The sequence below is a fragment of the Vulpes vulpes genome, chromosome 7 (assembly GCF_048418805.1).
Source record: "Vulpes vulpes isolate BD-2025 chromosome 7, VulVul3, whole genome shotgun sequence".
NCBI lineage: Eukaryota > Metazoa > Chordata > Mammalia > Carnivora > Canidae > Vulpes > Vulpes vulpes.
The window spans coordinates 37,833,158-37,854,579 of NC_132786.1; the positions used below are offsets into that span (position 1 = coordinate 37,833,158).

Sequence of the window (21,422 nt, forward strand, 5' to 3'; positions counted from 1 at the left end):
CAAATATATGATTTTGCTTATATGTGGATTTGAAGAAACGAGACAGATGAATATAGGGGAAGGGAAGGAAAAATAAGATAAAAACGGAAATGGAGGCAAACCATAAAAGACCTCTTAATTATAGAGAACAAACTGACATTGGGGGGGCAATGGAGGAATGGGCTAAATAGGTGGTGGGCCTTTAGGAGGACACTTGTTGGGATGAGCATCGGGTGTTTTAAGTAAGTGATGAATCACTGAATTCTACTTCTGAAACCAGTACTACAATATTAACTAGCTTGAATTTAAATAAAAAAAAATAATTGGTAGAACTATTAAGATAGAAAATCAGCAGTTGAGGCACTTGGGTGGCTCGGTTGAGCGTCTGACTCTTGATCTCAGCTCAGATCTTGATCTCAGGGTCATGAGTTCAAGCCCAATAAAGTCAAGCCCCATATCAGGAAAGAAAGCAAAAATATAGAAGAACTTAATACTGTCAAGCAACAGGATCTAATTGACATTTATACGTAAGTTCACCCAACAACAGCAGAATAGACATTCTTTTCAAGAACTCTTGTGACACCCATCAAGATAGACGTATGTTGGGCCACAAAACACATCTCAACATATGTAAAAGAATTGGAGTCCTACAGAATATGTTTTTGGACCACGTGCAAAGTAGAAATTAATAGAAAGTAATATGTAACTCTACAAACACACAGAAAATAAACATATTTATAAATATTCATGAGATTTCAAGGGAAATCAAAATATACATCAAATAAAAATGAAAATATTTCAAATTTAAGGGACACAGCTAAAGCGTTACTAACAAATTTTTAACTCTAATTACTTACATTAGAAAATAGGGAGGAGGGCAGCCCAGGTGGCTCAGCGGTTTAGCGCCACTTTCTGCCCAGGTGTAATCCTGGAGAACCAGGATCAAGTCCCACGTCGGGCTCCCTGCATGGAGCCTGCTTCTCCCTCTGCCTATGTTTCTGCCTCTCTCTCTCTCTCTCTCTCTCTCTGTGTCTCTCATAAATAAATAAATGAATAAATAAAAAATTTTTAAAAAGAAAATAGGGAGAAAAGAAAAAGAAAAGAAAGTAGGGAGAATTTCATATCCTCCAGTAATATTGCTACTGGGTGTTTACCCAAAGAATACAAAAACACTAATTTGAAAGATCTATACACCTCTATGTTTATTGCAGTGTTATTTGCAATGGCCAAATTATGGAAGCAGCCCAAGTGTCCATTGACAGATGAATGGATAAAGAAGATGTGATACGCGCGCGCACACACACACACACACACACACACACACAAACTGGAATATTATTCAGACATAAAAAAGGCTGAAATCTTGCCATTTACAACGACCTGGGTGGATCTAGAGAGTATAATGTTAAGCAAAATAAGTCAGCAGAAAAAGACAAATACCATACGATTTCATTCATATGTGGAATTTAGGAAACAAAACAGATGAATCTACAAAAAAAAGGTGGGGGGAACTCTCCAAATAATAGGTTCAGCAAGGTCACTCACTGGATACAAGATCAAAATAGAAAAATCATAGAAGCAGCCTAAGTGCCCACAGATGGATGAATGGATAAAGGTGTGGTATATGTATGTACACACACACACACACACACACACACACACACACACACTGGAATATTACTCAACCATAAAAAAGAATAATATCTTTCCATTTGTGGCAACATAGATGGACCTAGAGGGTATTACACTCTGTGAAATAAGTCCTACAGGAAAGCACAAATACTGTATGATTTCACTTACATATGGATTCTAAAAAACAAAACAAGTGAACAAACCAATCAAAAGCAGAAATAGACTCATAAATACAGAGAAGAAACTAGAGTTTGCCAGAGGGGAGAGAGGTACAAACTTCCATTTATAAATAAGTCATGAGGATGAAAAGTACAGCCTGGGGGATAGTCACTAATATTGTAGTAACTTTGTATGGTGACAGTTGGTAATTACACTTTCTGTGGTAAGCATTTTGTAATGTATATAATTGTTGAATCACTATGTTGTATACTTGAAACTAATATAATATTGTATGTTAACTACGTTTCTATTTAAAAAAGAAAAATTGGGACACCTCGGTGGCTCATTGGTTGAGCCTCTGCCTTCAACTCAGGGCATGATCCCGGAGTCCCAGGATCAAGTCCCACATCAGGCTCCCTGCATGGAGTCTGCTTCTCCTTCTGCCTGTGTCTCTGCCTCTGTGTCTCTCATGAATAAATAAATAAAATCTCATAAATAAATAAATAAATCAGTTGAATTTCTGTATATTAGCAAAGAATACGTGAAAATCAAAATATTAAACATGCCATTTGTAATAGCTCAAAACATGAAATACATGTGTATAAATCTAATAAAACATCTACAGTATTTTTATGCTTTATTATTTTTTAAATATTTTATTTATTTATTCATGAGAGACACAGAGAGAAAGAAAGAAAGGCAGAGACACAGGCAGAGGGAACAGCAGGCTCCATGTAGGGAGCTTGACGTGGGACTCAAGCCCGGGTCTCCAGGATCAGGCCCTGGGCTGAAGGCGGCACTAAACCACTGAGCCACCAGGGCTGCCCTGTTTTTATGCTTTAAACTGCAAAAGCTAGGTGCCTGCGTAGCTCAGTCAGTTAAGCATCGGACTCTTGAGGGGCACCCAGGTGGCTCATTTAAGCATCTGCCTTTGGCTCAGGTCATGAGCCCAGGATTCTGGGATCTGCTGAGCAGGGAAGCCTGCTTCTCCCTTTGCCCCCACACCCTACCACTTGTGCATGCCCGCGCGCGCGCTCTCTCTCTCTCATAAATAAATAAATAAAATCTTTTTGTAAAAAAAAAGCGTCAGACTCTTGATTCGGCTCAGGTCATGATCTCATGGTCCTGAGATCAAATGCCACATTGGGGTCCATGCTGAGTGGAGCCTGCTTAAGATTCTCTCTTTCTCCCTCTGGCCCTCCCCCACCGTGCTCTCATGAGCACAATCTTTCTCTAAAAAAAATAAATAAATAAACTGCAAATGCTGATTAAAGAAATCAAAGAGAATCTCTTATTAGGGAGATATACTTACATTCATAGATTTGAAGATTCAGCATAATGATACCAGTTTTTTTTTTTTACAAATTTATCTTTAGATTTATTGCAGTTTTTCTCAAAATCCCAGCAAGTCATTTTCTAAATAAACAAATTTGTTCTCAAATTTACATGAGAAGGCAAAGAAACTAGAATAGCTTAAACAATTTTGAAATAGAGAAAGTTTGTAATTACTCTGCTCAATACTAAGGCTTACTGTGTAGCTACAGTAATCAAGATAGTGTAGCAATGGCAGAGGGAAAGACCAATCAGTGAAACAAAATAGAGATTCCAGAAATAGACCCACATTAATATGCTCATTTGATTTTCTTTTAGTTAATTTTTATGAAGGTATATTCAATTGAGGAAAGGTAGCCTTTTTGTCAAATGTTGCTGGAGCAATTGGACAGCATCCATAGACAAGACAAGGAACTTCCCCCTACTTCACACAAAAAATAATTCAAAATGAACCGTGGTTGGAGCCCTTCGCTGGCTCAGTTGGTACAGCATACATCTCTTGATCTTGGGATTGTGAGCTCAAGCCCCATATTGGGTATAAAGATTACAAAACAGACTTTAAAAAATAAAAAACAATTGATACATTAACTTCATCACAATTAAAAATCTATTTTCTGAAGGACTGTTAGTTAAGTGAAAAGGAAGCCTAGAGGGAGAAAACGTGGGGTTTTGGTTTTTTGAGGGTAATAGTTGACATACAGTGTTATATTATTTTGGGGTGTACAACAGTGACTCAGCAACTCTATACATTATACTATGCTCACAACTAGTGTACTTACCATGTGTTTACCATACAACACTGTTAATTAACAATCTCATCCACTGTATTTTCTACTCTGTATCTTTTCTCCCCATGACTTATAAATTTCATCATCAGAAGCCTGTATCTCCCATTTTACTCATCCTCCCATCCTACTTCCCTCGGGCAGTTATCAGTTTTTCTATTATAGGTCTGATTCTGCTTTTTATTTATTCATTTGTTTTTCATTTTCCACATATAAGTGAACTCATATAATATTTGCCTTTCTCCCTCTGACTGACTTAGCATAATACCCTCTGGGTTTATCCATGTTGTTGCACTTGGCAAGATCTCATCTTTTTTATGGCTGAGTAATATTCCTGTGTGTGTATGTGTGTGCATGTGTGTGTCACCTCTTTATCCATTCACCTATTATTGAACACTTGGGCTGCTTCTGTATCTTGGCTATTGTAAATAATGCTGCAGTAGACATAGAAGTACATGTATCTTTTCACATTTGTGTTTTCATACTCAGTAGTGGAATTATTAGATCATATGATACTTCTATTTTTAATTTTATGAAGAACTTCTATTTCCACCAATATTGCACAAGGGTTCCTTTTTTTAATTTACATTTTTAAACGATTTTATTTATTCATGAGAATACACAGAGCGGAGAGAGAGAGGCAGAGACACAGTCAGAGGGAAAAGCAGGTTCCATGCAGGAGCCTAACGGGCTCGATCCCAGGTCTCCAGGATCACGCCATGGGCTGAAGGCAGCGCTAAACCGCTGAGCCACCCGAGCTGCCCCAAGTGTTCCTTTTTATCCAGATCCTCGCCAATACTTGTAAGTCATGTATCTGAAAAAAAGTGGTTTCAAAACTCATTAGTAAGGGCAGCCCCAGTGGGGGTTTCACCAAAGACATTTCACCAAAGAGGATGTATGGATGGTAAGTGAACACGTAAAGAGATGTTCAGCAACATAGCCATTAAGGAAATGGAAACCACAATGAGTTATCACTACACAGCTGTTACAGACAGCTAAATTGAAAGAGTAGCAGTGCCCAGTGTTAGCAAAGATATGGAATAACCAAATCAGTCATATAACCAGTGGAAACAAGGTAGCTCAGCCACTCTTTGAAAAACAGTTTGAGGGATCCCTGGGTGGCGCAACGGTTTGGCGCCTGCCTTTGGCCCAGGGCGTGATCCTGGAGACCCAGGATCGAATCCCACATCGGGCTCCCGGTGCATGGAGCCTGCTTCTCCCTCTGACTGTGTCTCTGCCTCTCTCTCTCTCTCTCTGTGACTATCATAAATAAATTTAAAAAATTAAAAAAAAAAAAGAAAAACAGTTTGATAGTTTCATTAAAAACTAAACCTGCAACTACCATATGACCCAGCAGTTGCATTTTTAGGCATTTATCTGAGAGAAATGAAAACTTACATCCACACAAACACCTATACACAAATGTTCATAGCAGCTTTACTTGTAAAAACTAAAAATTGGCAACCATCTGGATTTACAGCGAGTGAATGGTTAAACTATGGTACATCCATACCATGGAATACTTAACTCAGCAACAAAAAGAAACCATCTATTGAAATAACTGAGTTGGATCTCAGAGGGATTGTCCTGAATGGAAAAAAAAAATCAATGTCCATGGGTCACAACTGCAAAATTCTACTTACAAAATATTGTTGAAATGACAAAAGTACAGAGATGGAGAATAGATTTGTAGTTTTCAAGACTTAGAGGCAGAGAAAGGGAATACAATTACTAGTATGATTCTTTTTCTAAAACAGCATAAGGGAGATCTTTGTGATAGAACACTTGTGTATATCAGTTATAATGGTTGACATGAATCTACACATACAACAAAAATTGCATAGAACGATATATGTACACACACGTGCATGTAAAACTGGTAAAATCCTAAGATCTGTGGGTTTTACCAGTGTTTTTCTGGTTTATATTATAGTTATATGTGTCATTGTGTAGATGTACAAAAATATATTTTTAAAGTCAAATAACCACTTCCCTTTTCTTTATCTTTAGTTTACTTATCACCTTGTTGCACCAATACTAGAGAGTATAGTTTCATACATGATACTCTTAACCAGTGCCAGCTTGATGTAGACTGTGATCTACAATCATCATGGCAGTTTGGAGACACAAAACTGGTTCACAATGAGGATCTGGAAAAAAATTTTACTTCTAAGAGGTAAGTTCCTACCACCCAAAGGTGGTTGAGATTTTGGGGGGGGGGTCTTTTAATATTGAAGTCATGTATCAATTAGCAATTTCTACCATTTAAGATTTGGTAAGTATTACTAAGAAAATAAGTACAGAGATTGTTTATTCATTATTTTGTTGGCTTCTCATAGCCAACAATCTTGAATAATAGTGAAGAGCTAAGTGTAAGATTTAGAGGTTAATGTAGCCAGAGTTTCAGACACTTCTGATTTTTTAATCTTGGTAAATTTTTCAGAAGCATACATAAGCACATTTGTTAAGCACCCATTTTATATATCCCTTGTGCCTCCTGCATAATATAAAACAGCAGTAAAAGTATTCAGAAAAATAATTTTTTCCTTTAATTGTTTAGAGACTTAGTTTAATTAGGCAGGATTGTATCTGGCTATGTCTACCCATTCTGCTAGAGCCACTATTTTTTTCTTTAATTTTTTTTTTATTTGAGTATAGTTAACACAGAGTGTTACATTAGTTTCAGGTGTAACAAATATTTCTGATACTAATTCTTTAAAAGTACTACTTTCATAAGAAAGAAGAAAAGCGTATGCAAAATTCTCATTATAAACATTTTATATTTATAGATCTAGATCTTATGTGAACACAACTTGTTCATTTTCTGAATTTCCTCCTTCACTAATTGACATTTAACTTAAAACCTGACTGTAGCTTGATCAAGGAAACACACTCAGAACTCATTTTGGAATGTTTTTGGTTTCTTTTTTTGTTTGTTTGTTTTAGAATTAATTCCTCTTGACTCATACTTATCCCCTTATGTCACTTTGAGAGAATTGTTAGGAGTGACAGATTCAGGTGGTAGCATACATACTCTGTCATCCAGAAAATAGTTTTGAGCAAAAGTGGAATGCAGTGGGCATTTCCTGCCACTTCCAGGTTGAAATGACAGTTTGATCAAAAAATTTTCCTGGTATTATTCTTTGGTTTCAGTTCTTTTGGTATTGTAAAACTTGGTCCTTTTTCATAATGCCCCCCTTCATTTACAACCTGTTGATGTTAACCAGAGAAATCAGAACAAGTACCCAAAAATATGAGACATGTTAGAACATTGCCAATAACCAACAGATGTAGGATTTATTGATTTCTGAGTTATTTGCACAGACAGACTCATTTGTTTCCCAGAGTACATTATACTCATTTCATAGCTTAATACCATGTGTTTTGTGTGATTTTCCTGCATTGTGAGTTTTATCTTCTTTGTTCTTATGTCCATAGTATGAAGCTGACAACACAGTGGGCACATAATTGTTAAGATACATTTTTATTTCATTAAAAAAAACAGTGATGCTATAAAATGCCCTTAATTAGCCCTAAGGAGCAGTGGGAAAAAATAAAAGGAAAAATAAAAAGAAGGAATAGCAGAAGAAAATAATATAATGAAAAAAATACGTTAGTAACTGCCTCTGGCTATTCTTTCTTCTAAAGATATTTATTTATTCATATATTTGAGAGAGTGGGGGAATGGTCAGAGGGAGAGGAAGAGAATCTCAAGCAGACTCTTCACTGAGCACAGAGCCTGGCATGGGGCTTGATCTCACAAACAAGTGTTGGATGCTCAACCAGCCACCCAGGTGCCTCATAGCTTTTCTATCATTCCCTTTAGAGGAGTTATTATATCTATGAGCTCAGCAAAAACAAGTATTTCCAAAAGGATACCAATTTCTACTTCTTATCTGCATTCTATCTACCACTTCTTAAGTCTGATAGTAGCAAAAGCATTAAAAATCTAAACATGGGGATGCCTGAGTGGTTCAGTGGTTGAGTGTCTGCCTTGGGCTTAGGACGTGATCCTGGGGTCCCGGGATGGACCCCCACATCAGGCTTCCTGCAGGGAACCTGCTTCTCCCTCTGCGTATGCCTTTGCCTCACTCTGTATCTCTCATGAATAAATAAACAAAATCTTTAAAAAATATCTAAACATCTGTGTATTCAGTCATTAAACATTTGAGTGCCTATTGTGTCAGACACTATATTTGATACCCTCAAAGAACAATGAATATTTTTTCCTGTCTTGAAGAGTTCACATTCTAATTTAGAAGACATACAACTAAATACGAAATGTTATAATAAAGATATAGGTGCGCAGATGAGGGACTGATTAGTCTTAAGAGTTTTGAAAGATGCTTTGAAGAGTTAAACTTGAGCTGATCTTAATGGGTATTCTTAAGTCTGCTGCCTTACTTGTATTAGTTTGACCTTTTAAAAAAAATATTACTTACTTTTGGGGAACCTGGATGTCTCAGTGATTGAGCATCTGCTTTTGGCTCAGGTCATGATCCCGGAGTCCTGGGATCAAGTCCCATGTCAGGCTCCTCGTGGGGAGAGGGAGCTTCTCCCTCTGCCCCTCTCTCTCTCTCTCTCTCTCTCTCTCTGTATCTCTCATGAATAAATAAAATGTTTTTTTTAAATGATTACTTTTAAAATTTTCAAATTTGTATGAAAGGATATCATTTTAAAGATTGTCAGTACCCAGATTAATGTTGTGATTGAATTAGCACTTGACATATCAGTTTCTTTTACTTCAGATGTAGTCTGAGCCATCTGTGGTTAATTTCATTTAGTTTATTAAGAGTTGGTTCCAAGGGTGGACAGAAGTAAATCAGTTTGGGTCAGTAACACACTCCAAATGGATTGGCTTGGGTCTCTGGGGAAGAGAAGCCAATCTGATGTGAACAAGGAATCATGTTGCTTAAGCTACTGATAGTACCCGTGAGCTAAGAAAAAGACTAGTGGGGCAGCCCCAGTGGCTCAGCGGTGTAGTGCCGCCTTCAGCCCAGGGTGTGATCCTGGAGACCTGGGATCGAGTCCTACATCAGGCTCCCTGCATGGAGCCTGCTTCTCCCTCTGCCTGTGTCTCTGCCTCTGTGTGTATGTGTGTGTGTGTGTGTGTGTCTGTGTGTGTGTGTCTAATAAATAAAATCTTAAATAAAAAAAAAAAGACTAGTGTTAGGATGACCCTATAGCTGAGGAAAGCAGAACAAAGAGATGGAAAATACCTGGATCCTTGATGACATCTGGAGCCGTGGAATCTATCAACCCTTATAAAGGCTGCCTGATATCTGAATTTCCTGTTATAAGAAATCAACTTATTTTTAAGCCTAGTTGAGCAAGTTTTTGTATTTGAAGTTAACAAGCATTCCAGCTGATAGTTTTGTACTGGATAGGAGGTACTGGCAAATAAGAGATTCCTAATTATAGATATAAGTTGGATATTGGGAAGTAAGGGTGCCAACCTGAGAAGTTGGTAATAATCCTTTATATCTTGGGGCATAACCATTTGCTTCATGAGGCTGTGGTTTGGGGAGAAGTTATACAGAAAATTCAGGATGTTGAAGTACCTTGATCATGTCCTGCTTCAACTCAAAAGGCCTTTAAAATTCAGATTTGGTAAGGATTCTTTCTTCTTATGGTCTGGTTTCACAGATCAGCTTCATAAGATTAGCTCATCTTCTCTGAAGTTAGTTTGAATTTGGGTTTAAAAAGGGTATTTAACAGGAGGTAAGTATGCTGCAAAGCACAAGTCTATTGCCTTCAACCTTTCCCAATATCTCCTTTTAAGTATTTTCTACAGGGTAAATGGAAAGTACTCAGGTTTATACAATAAAGATATATTTCAAATGCAATTTAGGGGAATAAATGGGTAGTTTCTAATTGGAATGCAATAGGTAAAGGCCATTTCAAATTCTGAGCTTTGGAGGATGAGAAGGTTTCAGAGGTTTGTTGCCAGGAGACTGAAGGTCCTAATTGCAACCATAGTCTAAACATGATCTTGCTATGGTTACTAGCCTTTGGAAATTTGAAGGTAAAGAATCCTAGGTTCTTCTTTCAAAAGGATATACTGTTGCTAAGTGTCAGTTAATACCATTTTTGTGTCATTCTTCATTTTTCTGGATTTAATTGTAGTTATTCCTAATTTTTTCCCTTCACCAAAGTATTTTTTGGTGTAGATAACTTAATCTTATTGCTATATATTGCCTAAATGGATGTTAACTATATACATTTATATTCAGACCTGTTAGAAATGAAGGCATATTACAACATGTATCTGAAGTTAGATGCAGTAGCTAGATGACACTTTGGATGGTTCCCTTTTTGTGAGGTGGATCAAAAGTGTTTTATGTGAGCATGAGCACTTCTGAAAGTGTATATGTTGGAAGAAGGATGTTTATGAAAGGTAGTCCAGTTAGTAGACTGCAGTCTTTCTAACAATTCTAAATCATCTTACGTAATTTAGACTATTCCTTGTCTTATTCTCCTTTATTGGTTTACTGATAAACAAGCCTAGCTTGTATGGCTCATTAGAACACAGCATGAGACTTGCCTGGAAATCCTGAGATGAAGTCAATGTCTTTGTTAAGGACTACAAGCAAGGAAACCTATAGGTCTAGTTGCTGCTTGGCAGCCTTCTTAAGACTTAGAGGAGCCAGAAAAAGATAAAAACTGTGAGCAGCAGTGTGGAGTGCCAAGGCAAAGAAACTTGAATTGTTAATATTGTTGGGCTAAATAAATTCAGAATCTGCCTGCAGTAGGCAGCATATTGCACTCTCAAAGATGTCCACATCCCAATTCTTAGAATCGGTAAATATGTTACTTTACATAACAAAAAGGACTCTGCAGATCTGATTGAACTCACAGACCTGCAGATAGGTGATTATCTTGGGTTACCTGAGTGGGCCCAATATGAGTAAGTGGACTTACAATATGAACTCTTAGAAATGTAGAGGAAGGCAGAAGAACGGGTCAGAGAGAGGAGACAAAAGAAGAATTTCAGAGGGATTCAGCCTGCTTTCCCTGGCTTTAAAGATGGAAGAGGTTTTATGACTCAAGGAATGTGGGTAACTTCTGGAACCTGGAAGCAGCCTTCAGCTAACAGCTAGAAAGGAAATGGGATGTTAGTCCTCCATCTACAAGCAATTAAATTTTGCCAAAAAATGAAGAGGTCCTCCCTTGGAACCTGAGACCAGAACACAATCCAAGTGATATCTTTATTTTAACCTGATAAGACCTATTGTCCTACTTAACTGTAAGATAATAAACTTGATTTGTTGGGAGCACCAGGGTGGTTCTGTCAGTTAGGAGGCTGACTCTTGGCTTTAGCTCAGATCATGATCTCCGGGTCCTGGGATCGAGCCCCGTGTCAGGCTCCCCTGAGCAGGGAGTGTGCTCTGGGATTCTCCGAGCTCCCGTTGCCCCTCTCCTAACCCACACTCCCCCTCTAACATAAATAAATGAATCTTTAAAAAAAAAAAAACTTGATTTGTTTTAATCCACTAAGTCTGTGGGTATTTGTTACAGCAGCAATAGAAAATTAATACACTGCATTATCTCCAGACTTCTTGTGTAAGTTAGAAAATTTTTCCTTCTAGCTTTGAAATATGATTAACATATGACACTGTGAAAGTTTCAGGTGTATAATGTGATGATTTGATACACATATATATATTATGAAATGTTTACTATGATAAGGTTAGCTAACTCATCTTTTACTTGACTTAATTAACTATTTTGTTTATTATGGTGAGAACATTAAAGCTTTATTATAGCAGCTTTCCAGTATATGATACAGTATTGTTAACTGCAATAACCATGCTGTCCCATAGATCTTCTGAACTTACTCATCTTATAATTGAAAGTTTGTATCCTTGACCAGCATCTATCTCCCCATTTCCTCAATTCTCTAGGCCTGGCAGTCACTACTCTCATCTCTGTTTTTATGAATTTGATGTTTTTAGATTCCACATGTAAGATCATATGGTATTTGTCTCTCTCTAACTTAAAGTAATGCCTTCAAGGTCCATTCATTTTGTCACAGACTGAAGAACTTCCTTCATTTTTATTGCTGAATAATATTCCATTGTGTGTGTGTGTGTGTACCACATTTTCTTTATCAGTTCATGTGTTGATGGATACTTAGGTTGTTTCCATGTCTTGGCTATTGTAAGTACTGCTGCAGTGAACATGGTGGCTGCAGATATCTCTTTGAGATGGCAGTTCCATCTTCAGATACGTACCCAGAAGTGGAATTGCCTGATCATATGGTAGTTCTATTTTTAATATTTTCAGGAATCTCCGTACTGTTTTACATAGTGGCTATACCAATTTATATTCCAATTAACAGGGTTCCCTTTTCTCTTCATTCTCACCAGCACTCTTTACTTTGTCTTTTTGAGAGCAGCCATTCTGACAAGTATGAGATAATATCTCATTATGGTTTTGATATGCATTTCCCTAATGATTAGTGGTGTTGAACACTTACTCGTGTACTTACTGGTCATTTGTACATTTTCTTTGGAAAAATGTCCATTAAAGTTCTCTGCCATTTTTTAATCAGATTGGGTTTTTTGCTTTTGAATTGTATGCTCCTTATGTATTTTGGATATTAACCCCTTATCAAATATATAGTTTATAAATATTTTCTCCTACTCCATAGGTGTTGTCTTTTCTTTTTGTTGATTCTTTTTGCTGTGTAAATTATTTTAGTTTTATATAGTCCCATTTGCTTATTTTTGCTTTTGTTGCCTTTGTTTTTGGAGTGAGATCCAAAAAATGATTGCTGACACCAGTGTCGAGGAGCATACTGCCTACGTCTCCTTCTAGGAAATACATGATTTCAAGTCTTACATTCAAATCTTCTATCCATTTTGAGTTAATGTTTATGTATGGTGTAAGGAAGTGATCTAGTTTCACTCTTACATGTGGCTGTCCGGTTTTCACACCTTTGTTGAAGAGACTGTCCTTTTCCCATTGTGTATTCTTGGCTTCTTGGTCATAAATTAATTGACTGTATATGCCTGGGTTTATCTCTGGCCTCTCTATTCTGTTCATTGATCTCCATGTCTGTTTTTATGCTAGTACCATGCCGTTTTGATTTTTATAGCTTTAAACTGTAATTTGAAATCAGAGAGCATTGTGCTTCCAGCTTTGTTCTCTCTCAAGATTGCTTTGGCTATTCGTGGTATGGATATTTTTTAAAATCTTAACTTTTCCAATTCATGAGCAAAGAACATGTTTCTTCATATTTGTGTCTTCTTCAGTTTCATTCATTAATGTCAGTTTTCAATGTACAGGTCTTTCCCTTTCTTAGTTAGATTTATTGCTAGGTATTTTATTATTTTTGATGTAGCTGTAAATGGGATTGTTGTCTGAATTTCTCTTTTCTGATAGTTCTTTTAAGTGTATAGAAATGTAACAATTTTCTGTATATTAATTTTGTATCCTGCAACTTTACTGAATTCATGTATGCTAAGGGTTTTTTGGTGGAGTCTTTAGATTTTCTGTGTGTAATATCAACTCATCTGCAAATAGTGATGGTTTGACTTCTTCCTTTCCAATTTGGATGCCTTATATCTCTTTTTCTTGCCTAATTCTTCTAGCTAGAACTTAAATACAATGTTGACTGTTTAGAGCAAGTTTGAATTCTTAGTAGGGTAAATCCTATATCTTCATTTCTTTGTGCAAGTTACCAGAGGTTTACTGTATGCTTTTGGTGGAGACCTATTTCCGTGATTCTTCATAATCCTCATAGCTTTGCATAAGTGTCTGTAAATTTGAAGAAGTGGTCATCTCTTCTAGACTTTATACATTGAACTTTGGTCTTCACCTGCAGATGGGGCCATGCTAGAATGTTGGTTAGTGGGACAGGTTGCTAAGTGCAGGGCCTATGGTTGCTCCAGGTGTTGGTTGTTGGGTGAATAACAACTCATTGTATCAGGCCTTGGATGAATAGCAACTCCTTATCGACAATTGTGTGGTTTTTGGTGAGTGCTGCCAGGCATTCTCATGAGATAAAAAGGCTATTGGGATTCTCAGCATCTCCTTCTGGTCCATCAGATAGGGACCAGAGTAAGCAGCGGTAATGGCCTGAGTCTGTCATATGCACACACTCAGTTGTAGGGGCCTGTGTTGTGGCAGGGGCCAGTTGCTAATGCATAGGTAGTGGTGGGTGCCAGGAGAGGCAGCAAGGGGCCAGCCAACAGCACGTGTGCACTGGCAGCTGTGGGGATCCTGGCTGTTGTTCATTACCATGTTGGCTGTATCTCACCCTGGACACATGGCAGTGTAGAGGTTAATGATGGGGATGGGCCAGAGGATATTCAGGTGCATAGCTGGAGTGGCAAGCTGCAGGTGAGCCTAGTGATACAGGCCAGTGACAGAAGACAGGACTTGATCTGGGCCTTCATGAACTAAAGGAGCCTTGGCTATGGGTGTGGTCTAATGTGGCTGCAGGATCTTGCCATGGTGTACACATAGCAGTTTAGGCTGGTGACACATGTTTAGCCAACATCATGTAAGTACACAGCTGGAGGAGCTAGCCCTGAGCATCTGCATGTTGGTGGGTCAGCTGCAGGATCTAGCTTTGTGTGTTACAGTCTTGGAACCAGAGAGTCTTTGGCTGGCTTCTGGTAGAAGATGGGTGGGGAGACTCAGGTGGCTGGTGTCAACAAATATAAATACCTAAGGGTCTGAAACTAGTGAAGTTTGCAGGGGTATGCTGCAGCTGCACTGGCTGTCAGTGTCATCTTTAGTAGTGAAAGATGCTGGTGGTATTTGCTGAACAGTTAGTGGGAAGGTGGTTGCTCCTACTGTGTCATTGCAATTGGTATCGTATCCTCTGCTTTTCTTCCTTGTTCCTAGCAGTTTCTTTGTGTCTCAGCTTTGCTATTCTCCAGTTAGGGTAAAACCAAAGCTGATCCTTGATCCTTCCTATAGTGCCTCTACTAAGGTTGGGGAAACTGGTTACTCATCTCACTCTCACTTTCCTGGTGAGGGGAACTCTTTTTATCTGGGGAGTTCCCTCTTGATACTGAACAATGTCAGCTCAGTGTGTGGAATGGTACAGGCAAATTGAAGCTCTTCATCCTTCCCTTTTTGTGCAATTATTCTCTGACTTTTTGTGCCACCATGTTGCCGAAATCCAAAGCTCCCCCAGAGCTGTTTTGTTTATAGATAGCTATCTTACTGTTGATCTTTGTTGGGGGTCAAGTGGTAGGGTCTGCTACTCTACCATCACTACTCTTGAATCAAAAACATACTTCTTCTGGGGCACCTTGGTGCCTCCATTGGTTAAGCATCTGACTCTTGATTTTGGCCCAGGTCATGCTTTTAGGGTTGTGGAGTGTAGCCCTGTGTTGGGCTTCTCACAGGGCTTGAGATTCTCTCTCTTCCTCTCCCTCTGCCCCTCCCCACCCCCACTCTCTCGAAAAAGGGAAAAAAAGAAATTTACTTCTTTTGTAAACTTAGTTAAATCCCAATTTTTCTTACCTTGTTTATGCTTTATTTCATATATCTTACTTTCTGCCAGCTAGACATTGATCACTTATCAGCAGTCTGATGGATTTGAAAACAAATTATTTTTCCAGCTCTCCAAAGTCAGTTACTTCATTTTCTTTAACTGTTTCCTAAAAAATATACTTATGCTTACATTCTCTCCTCCACATAACCCCAGTAGCTAAACAAAGTTCTTTTGTTTCCGGTTAAACTTTGAGATATGATACTAAAAGTGTTTGATTTACTCAACAAAAAATTATTCACTACCTATTATAAACAAGGTATCTTGGAAATTATATAATTTAATTAATTAGGATATGGGCATTCCACCTGAGGCACTTATCCCTTTTATTCTATTGTAGTTGGTTTTGGTAGATAAACATCATAGTAGCACACAGTCAATTTTAAGTTCACAATCTTCCAAAAGATACCCAGATTTCTAATATTGTTTCTACCACTCATTTGTTGTGCTATGTTCACTTATACATAACTTCTCTGTCCACACAAATTTTCTTATCTAAGTTTTTACATTTCCTTACTTAATGTTTAATAAAATGGTGGTAAAAAAAAATAATGACCAACCCATAACCAAGAGTATTTCTACAGGCTGGGTTGATTTTAAACTTTCCACTCCAGAGCTTAAAGTATGTATAAGGTACAGGGGCTGACAGATTGTGACACTTTCTCCTCATTAGTGTGCCTGCATAAAAACAGGAGAAAATATTTTTGGAAAATTATTCTTAACTTATTACTTGTTTCTTTATATTTAAGATAATATAAATATTGCAGCATTATTTATAACAGCCAAATGATGGAAGCAGCCCAGGTGTCCATCAACAGAAAATGGATAAAGAAGATATGGTATATATATATAATGCAATATTACTCAGCCATAAAAAAGAATGAAATCTTACAATTTGCAACAACATGGATGGCCGTAGAGAGTATAATGCTAAGTGAAATAAGCCAAGCAGAGAAGGACAGATAACATAGTATTTTACTAATATGTGGAATTTAAGAAACAAAACAAAAGAACAAAGGAAAAGAGAGAAGCAAAAAATGGACTCTGAACTATAGAGAGCAGATGGTTACTGAAGGGGATGGATGAACTAGGCAAAGGGGATTAAGGTTACACTTATGGGACGCCTGGGTGGCTCAGTGGTTGAGCGTTGGCTTTCAGCTCAGGATCTCATTGAGCTCCTCACAGAGAGCCCGCTTCTCCCTCTTACTGTGTCTCTGCCTCTTTCTCTCATGAATAAATTTTTTAAATTTTTAAAAAAAGAGAGACATTTACCTTGACAAGCACTGAGTAATATATGGAATCATTGAATCATTATATTATACACCGGAAACTAACATAACACTGTATGTTAACTACACTGTAATTAGAATATTTTAAAACTTCTAAAGGATAATTTTTATTGCTCACTTTTATCTAAATCATATTTAGTCCTAAATGATTTTCAAGTGTTATTCTGAAAACATATATTGAAAACAAGAGCATATTCAGTTTTATTAGTTATATAAAACTCAGAGAATATTTTATACTTTAATTTAAAAAGGTTTTTGGAGCTCTGGCTCAAATCTTTATTAAGTTATAATTACATTTTAGTCAATCCTTTAAGAGGATATAGTGCTAAGCCAGTAAGATGACTGGATAACACAAAGAATTATTTGGCCCAAAATGTTAATGGTGTGTGCCACTGTTGAGAATCCTTGCTCTAGGGTTTACACACTGTACCTTCATGTAATGTCATATTCATGTGTAATGTAAGAACCTTGCAACAATGAACATTTTCCTTCCTTCCCCCCAAACTTTGAGCTGTTGTTGTTAGTACTGTCATATAGGAATTCCTCCTAGGCATGCTCAGAAAGTTAATACTTTTCCAGATTTTAGGGAAAACTAGTTGAGAAAGTACTCTAATTCTTCTGTAATAATTAGACTTTATCGACATTGATATCTTAGTAGTTCATAGAATTACTGATGTTAAGTTGTAAGCAAGAGCAGGAGATAACGATATGTGGAGTTCAGAGTTAAGGTTGACATTTCCGGGAACAGGACAAAATGGTCATGATCTAATCAGTCTTTTTTTTTTTTTTTTAAAGATTTTATTCATTTATTCATGAGAGACACACAGAGAGATGCAGAGACACAGGCAGAGGGAGAAGCACGCTCCCTGTAGGGAGCCCGATGGGGTACTCGATTCTGGGACTCTGGGATCAGGCCCTGAGCCAAAGGCAGACACTCAACCACTGAGCCACCCAGGTGTCCCTAATCAGTTGTCTTCCTTGTACCTGTTGCCATGTGTTTTGTGGCCCTGTATACTGTAAACATTAAGTTATTCATGCAAATAAAATAGATACTAATATGCTGATGTGCTTAGTGTAATTTATACAAACTCTGTGAGTGGTATCCAGGAAACAACAAATATTGGTAGCATGTGGTATTCAAGAACAGTTTTCCTTTTGTTGTATACACATTACTTTCTAGGTTCTGAAATTCTCCACTGCTGACAATCATTTGGAATCACATTTCTGTCCTATTCTAGTGATCGACCTCTCTTCTATATCACCTAGTATGGCAGACATTGCTGCTACTATGTAGATTCCCTGTCTCATCTGCTAGTTGGGGTATATGTCTTATACAGTTAAGTGGTTCTTGTTATGGAATATAAAATTTGAAGAGTGTGTACTTCAGATTATAAGTGTGTGTACTTCTTTTCTCAGGATGATTCATAATTTCCTTACTTCTGTGATAGGAGTACTCTGTAATCAAATCCTAGCTTGTTTCTTCCAGCTATTATCTGGATCCCTGAAAAATAGAGAATGTCCCTAATAATTTACCATGTATGTATCTCTCTATATATTTATTTAAGAAATGCATGTTCTTTAATCCATAGCACAAATAAGAACTTGAGGAACGCCTGGGTGACTCACTGGTTGAGTGTCTGTCTTTGGCTCAGGTCATGATCCTGGGGTCCGGAGATTGAGTCCCACATCGGGCTCCCCGCAGGGAGCCTGCTTCTCCCTCTGCCTGTGTCTCTGACTCTCTCTCTCCATGTCTTTCATGAATAAGTAGTCTTTAAAAAAAAAAAGAATAACTTGAGCTCTGGAACTTAATGAGCAAAAGTTCACATACATAATTCCAACTTTGTCACCTTGCTGCTTTGGCAGGTTACACTCTCGGAACTTAATATTCCTCATTTTAAAAAGGAGTATAACAGAGGCAAGGGAGATGAGGGGGAAAATGGCTATAACAACAATAAAATAATAACAATAGCAATCAATTTTTGGAAAATTCATAAAAATTTCAAAAAAATTAGTGTGCTAGGTATATTAGTAGCATTCAGGAAATGTTAGCCCTTATTATCACTGGCCTCTACCGAGTGTAGTCCATAATTCTGGATGAGTAGTTATCTACTTCTTGAATTTTTTCTTTAGATGATTTTCAGCCTCACTTGTTATTATAGGATAATGATGCTTCTGAACGTTATCAATAGTTGTCTTGTTTTCTAACTGTTGTAATCTGAAGTATTTACCTTCTCCTTGAAAATTCTGTTAATATTCTCATTTAACTATACACAGTTTGTTTTGCCTTAGGTCAGAGATGCGTGAGAGTGGAAGACATGGCAGAGAACTTGAAGAACATTTCTGCTTTTTAGCACTTTCTCAGAATGATGTGGCTGAAATATATCAAAATGGGATAAGTACCAGAACATCTACGTTGAAGATACTAGGAAATCCTCTTCTTGGAACTTATATGTTTAGACATGTTGATGTTGCTTTGAATTATGCTCATAGTAGAAGCATTACTGTAGAAAGTATTATAATTTTTAAGGTGGGTAGCATAAAACAAATACTAAATATTATATTCATTTGCTTTAAATTGACCTGAAACATATTGTCCTTTCAGTATGAATTATTAGTGCTTTTAAGTTGCATTATATAAAATAAATAATACATATATTACTTTCATCATCATGATGATTTGGAATTTTCCCCTATTTCTGACTTCAGTTGGGTATGCAGCATAAAACAAATTCCAGCTAATTAAATACAGCCATTATCATCTTTGTCTTTCCAATTTATATTTTTTTCTGTCTTAAATGACTCTTCTCTCTCTCTTTTGTTCAGACTATAATGAATACTAGAGTATTTTAAGTATTTTTCTCCAAAACATTGGTTATAGTAATTCTGCCTTAAGCTAGTTACTAAGCTCTTATTCTTTATTTTAGGTAATAGTATTATACAATGTTAATTTCTTTTTGTTTTAATTTTTTATTGAAATGTAATAGACATACAGTGTTACATTAGTTTCAGGTTACAAAATAGCAATGTTTCTTAGTTTTGATCATTTTGCCATGCTTATGAAAGATGTTAACTTTAAGAAAACCTGGATACAGGTATATAGGACCTCTGAAAAGTTTCACAACTTTTCTGAAAGTCCAAAATTACACAAAATTGAGAAAAAAAATATGTCTTACCAAATCTTAAGCATCAATAAGTGTGTTTAAGACACACTTTTATAAAGTTTTATTTTATTTTTTTAAGATTTTATTTATTTATCCATAGAGATGCAGAGAGAGAGAGAGAGAGGCAGGCAGAGACACAGGCAGAGGGAGAAGCAGGCTCCATGCAGGGAGCCCGATGTAGGACTCGATCCTGGGACTCCAGGATCATGCCCTGGGCCTCAGGCGGCGCTAAACGGCTGCGCCACCGGGGCTGCCCTATAAAGTTTTATTGTAGCTTTGTCAGGACTACTAAAATCACAGTAGGTAGGCAGGATCCTCAGGTTTATAACATAAGATGTGTATATATAAAACCATTGCTTCCATTGGAAGGTCTCAAATATTATCAAATTCATAAAGCATAATTTATTTTTATATTAAAAAGTAATACATACTCATTTTAGAAAATTTGATGCATGCTAAGAAATTCCAAAAAGCCCGTTAATAACCACAGTTAATTTTTTATATATCTGTAGTCTTGTATATATAGATAGATATGCATGTATAATGGTAATTAAATGTATTCTTTACATACTGTTTAACTTTTTTTTCATTGATTATAAGACAGAGTTTTCATTGCATTAAATAAGTATTCTTCTCCAGTACCCTTTTGTTGTTGTTTAATTTTTTTTTAAGTAAAATCTCTACACCCAGCATGGAGCTCAGACTTAAAACCCCAAGATCAGTAGTCACACACTTTACCAGCTGAGCCAGCCAGGTGCCCCTCTAATAGTCTTTTGAATAACTAACTACATAGTCTTCTACTATATAGCTCTACCATAAGTCTGCATAACAAATTTTTTAATTTGAGGTTATAAATTGTTTGGTTTTTTGTTTTGTACTTTTAATTACTACTTTGTTCATCCTTGTAGGTATTTTACACACAACTGTGGTTATTTGCTAAGAATTAATTGATTAATTCCTACCTAGAAATCAGATTAGAAACCAAAGCTATATATACTTACATAGCTTTCGATATGTAATGCCCAGTTGTCCTGAGAAAGGTTATATTATACTTTTTTAATAATCTTTACCAGTCTTAAATGTAATTTAATTCTCATTGTTGGTTCAATTTTTTTTTCATAGTTACTGCTGAGTTTAAGCATTCTACATATATTCCTTAATAATATGAGTGTGTGACTCTTGATTTTAGGATTGTGAGTTCAAGTCCCACACTGGTCATGGAGCCTACTTAAAAATTTAAAAAATTTTTAAATTAAAAAATATAGTCTATTTATATCCTTTCCCAGTTATTATCCATTCATTAAAGTATATTTTGAATATACTTTGAATTATATTTTATCACTTAATATTTTCTTTTTTAGAAAAATAAACTTTCATTTTGGAATGAATTTAAATTACAGAGAAGTTAAAGTAGTACAGAAAGTTCCTGTATACAGTTCACTCAGTGTCCCCCTAATGTTAACATTTCATATCACTATGGCACATTTGTCAAAACTAAGAAAGTAGCATCATATATGTCAATTATATTTCAGTAAGAAAATTAAAATAATAAAATGAAAAGACTAACATTGGT

The 21,422-nt window shown here is 36.6% G+C and overlaps 1 protein-coding gene across 1 annotated transcript in view; it reads left to right on the forward strand.

Annotated features, from left to right (window-relative positions):
• Positions 1-21,422, forward strand: part of TEX15 (testis expressed 15, meiosis and synapsis associated) — an 86,911-nt gene that overhangs the window by 39,789 nt on the left and 25,700 nt on the right. Inside the window, exons 4-5 of the mRNA XM_025993560.2 lie at positions 5,898-6,063; positions 18,978-19,215. Coding sequence (XP_025849345.2) covers positions 5,898-6,063; positions 18,978-19,215 — 404 coding nt within the window. The remainder of the gene's footprint in view (positions 1-5,897; positions 6,064-18,977; positions 19,216-21,422) is intronic.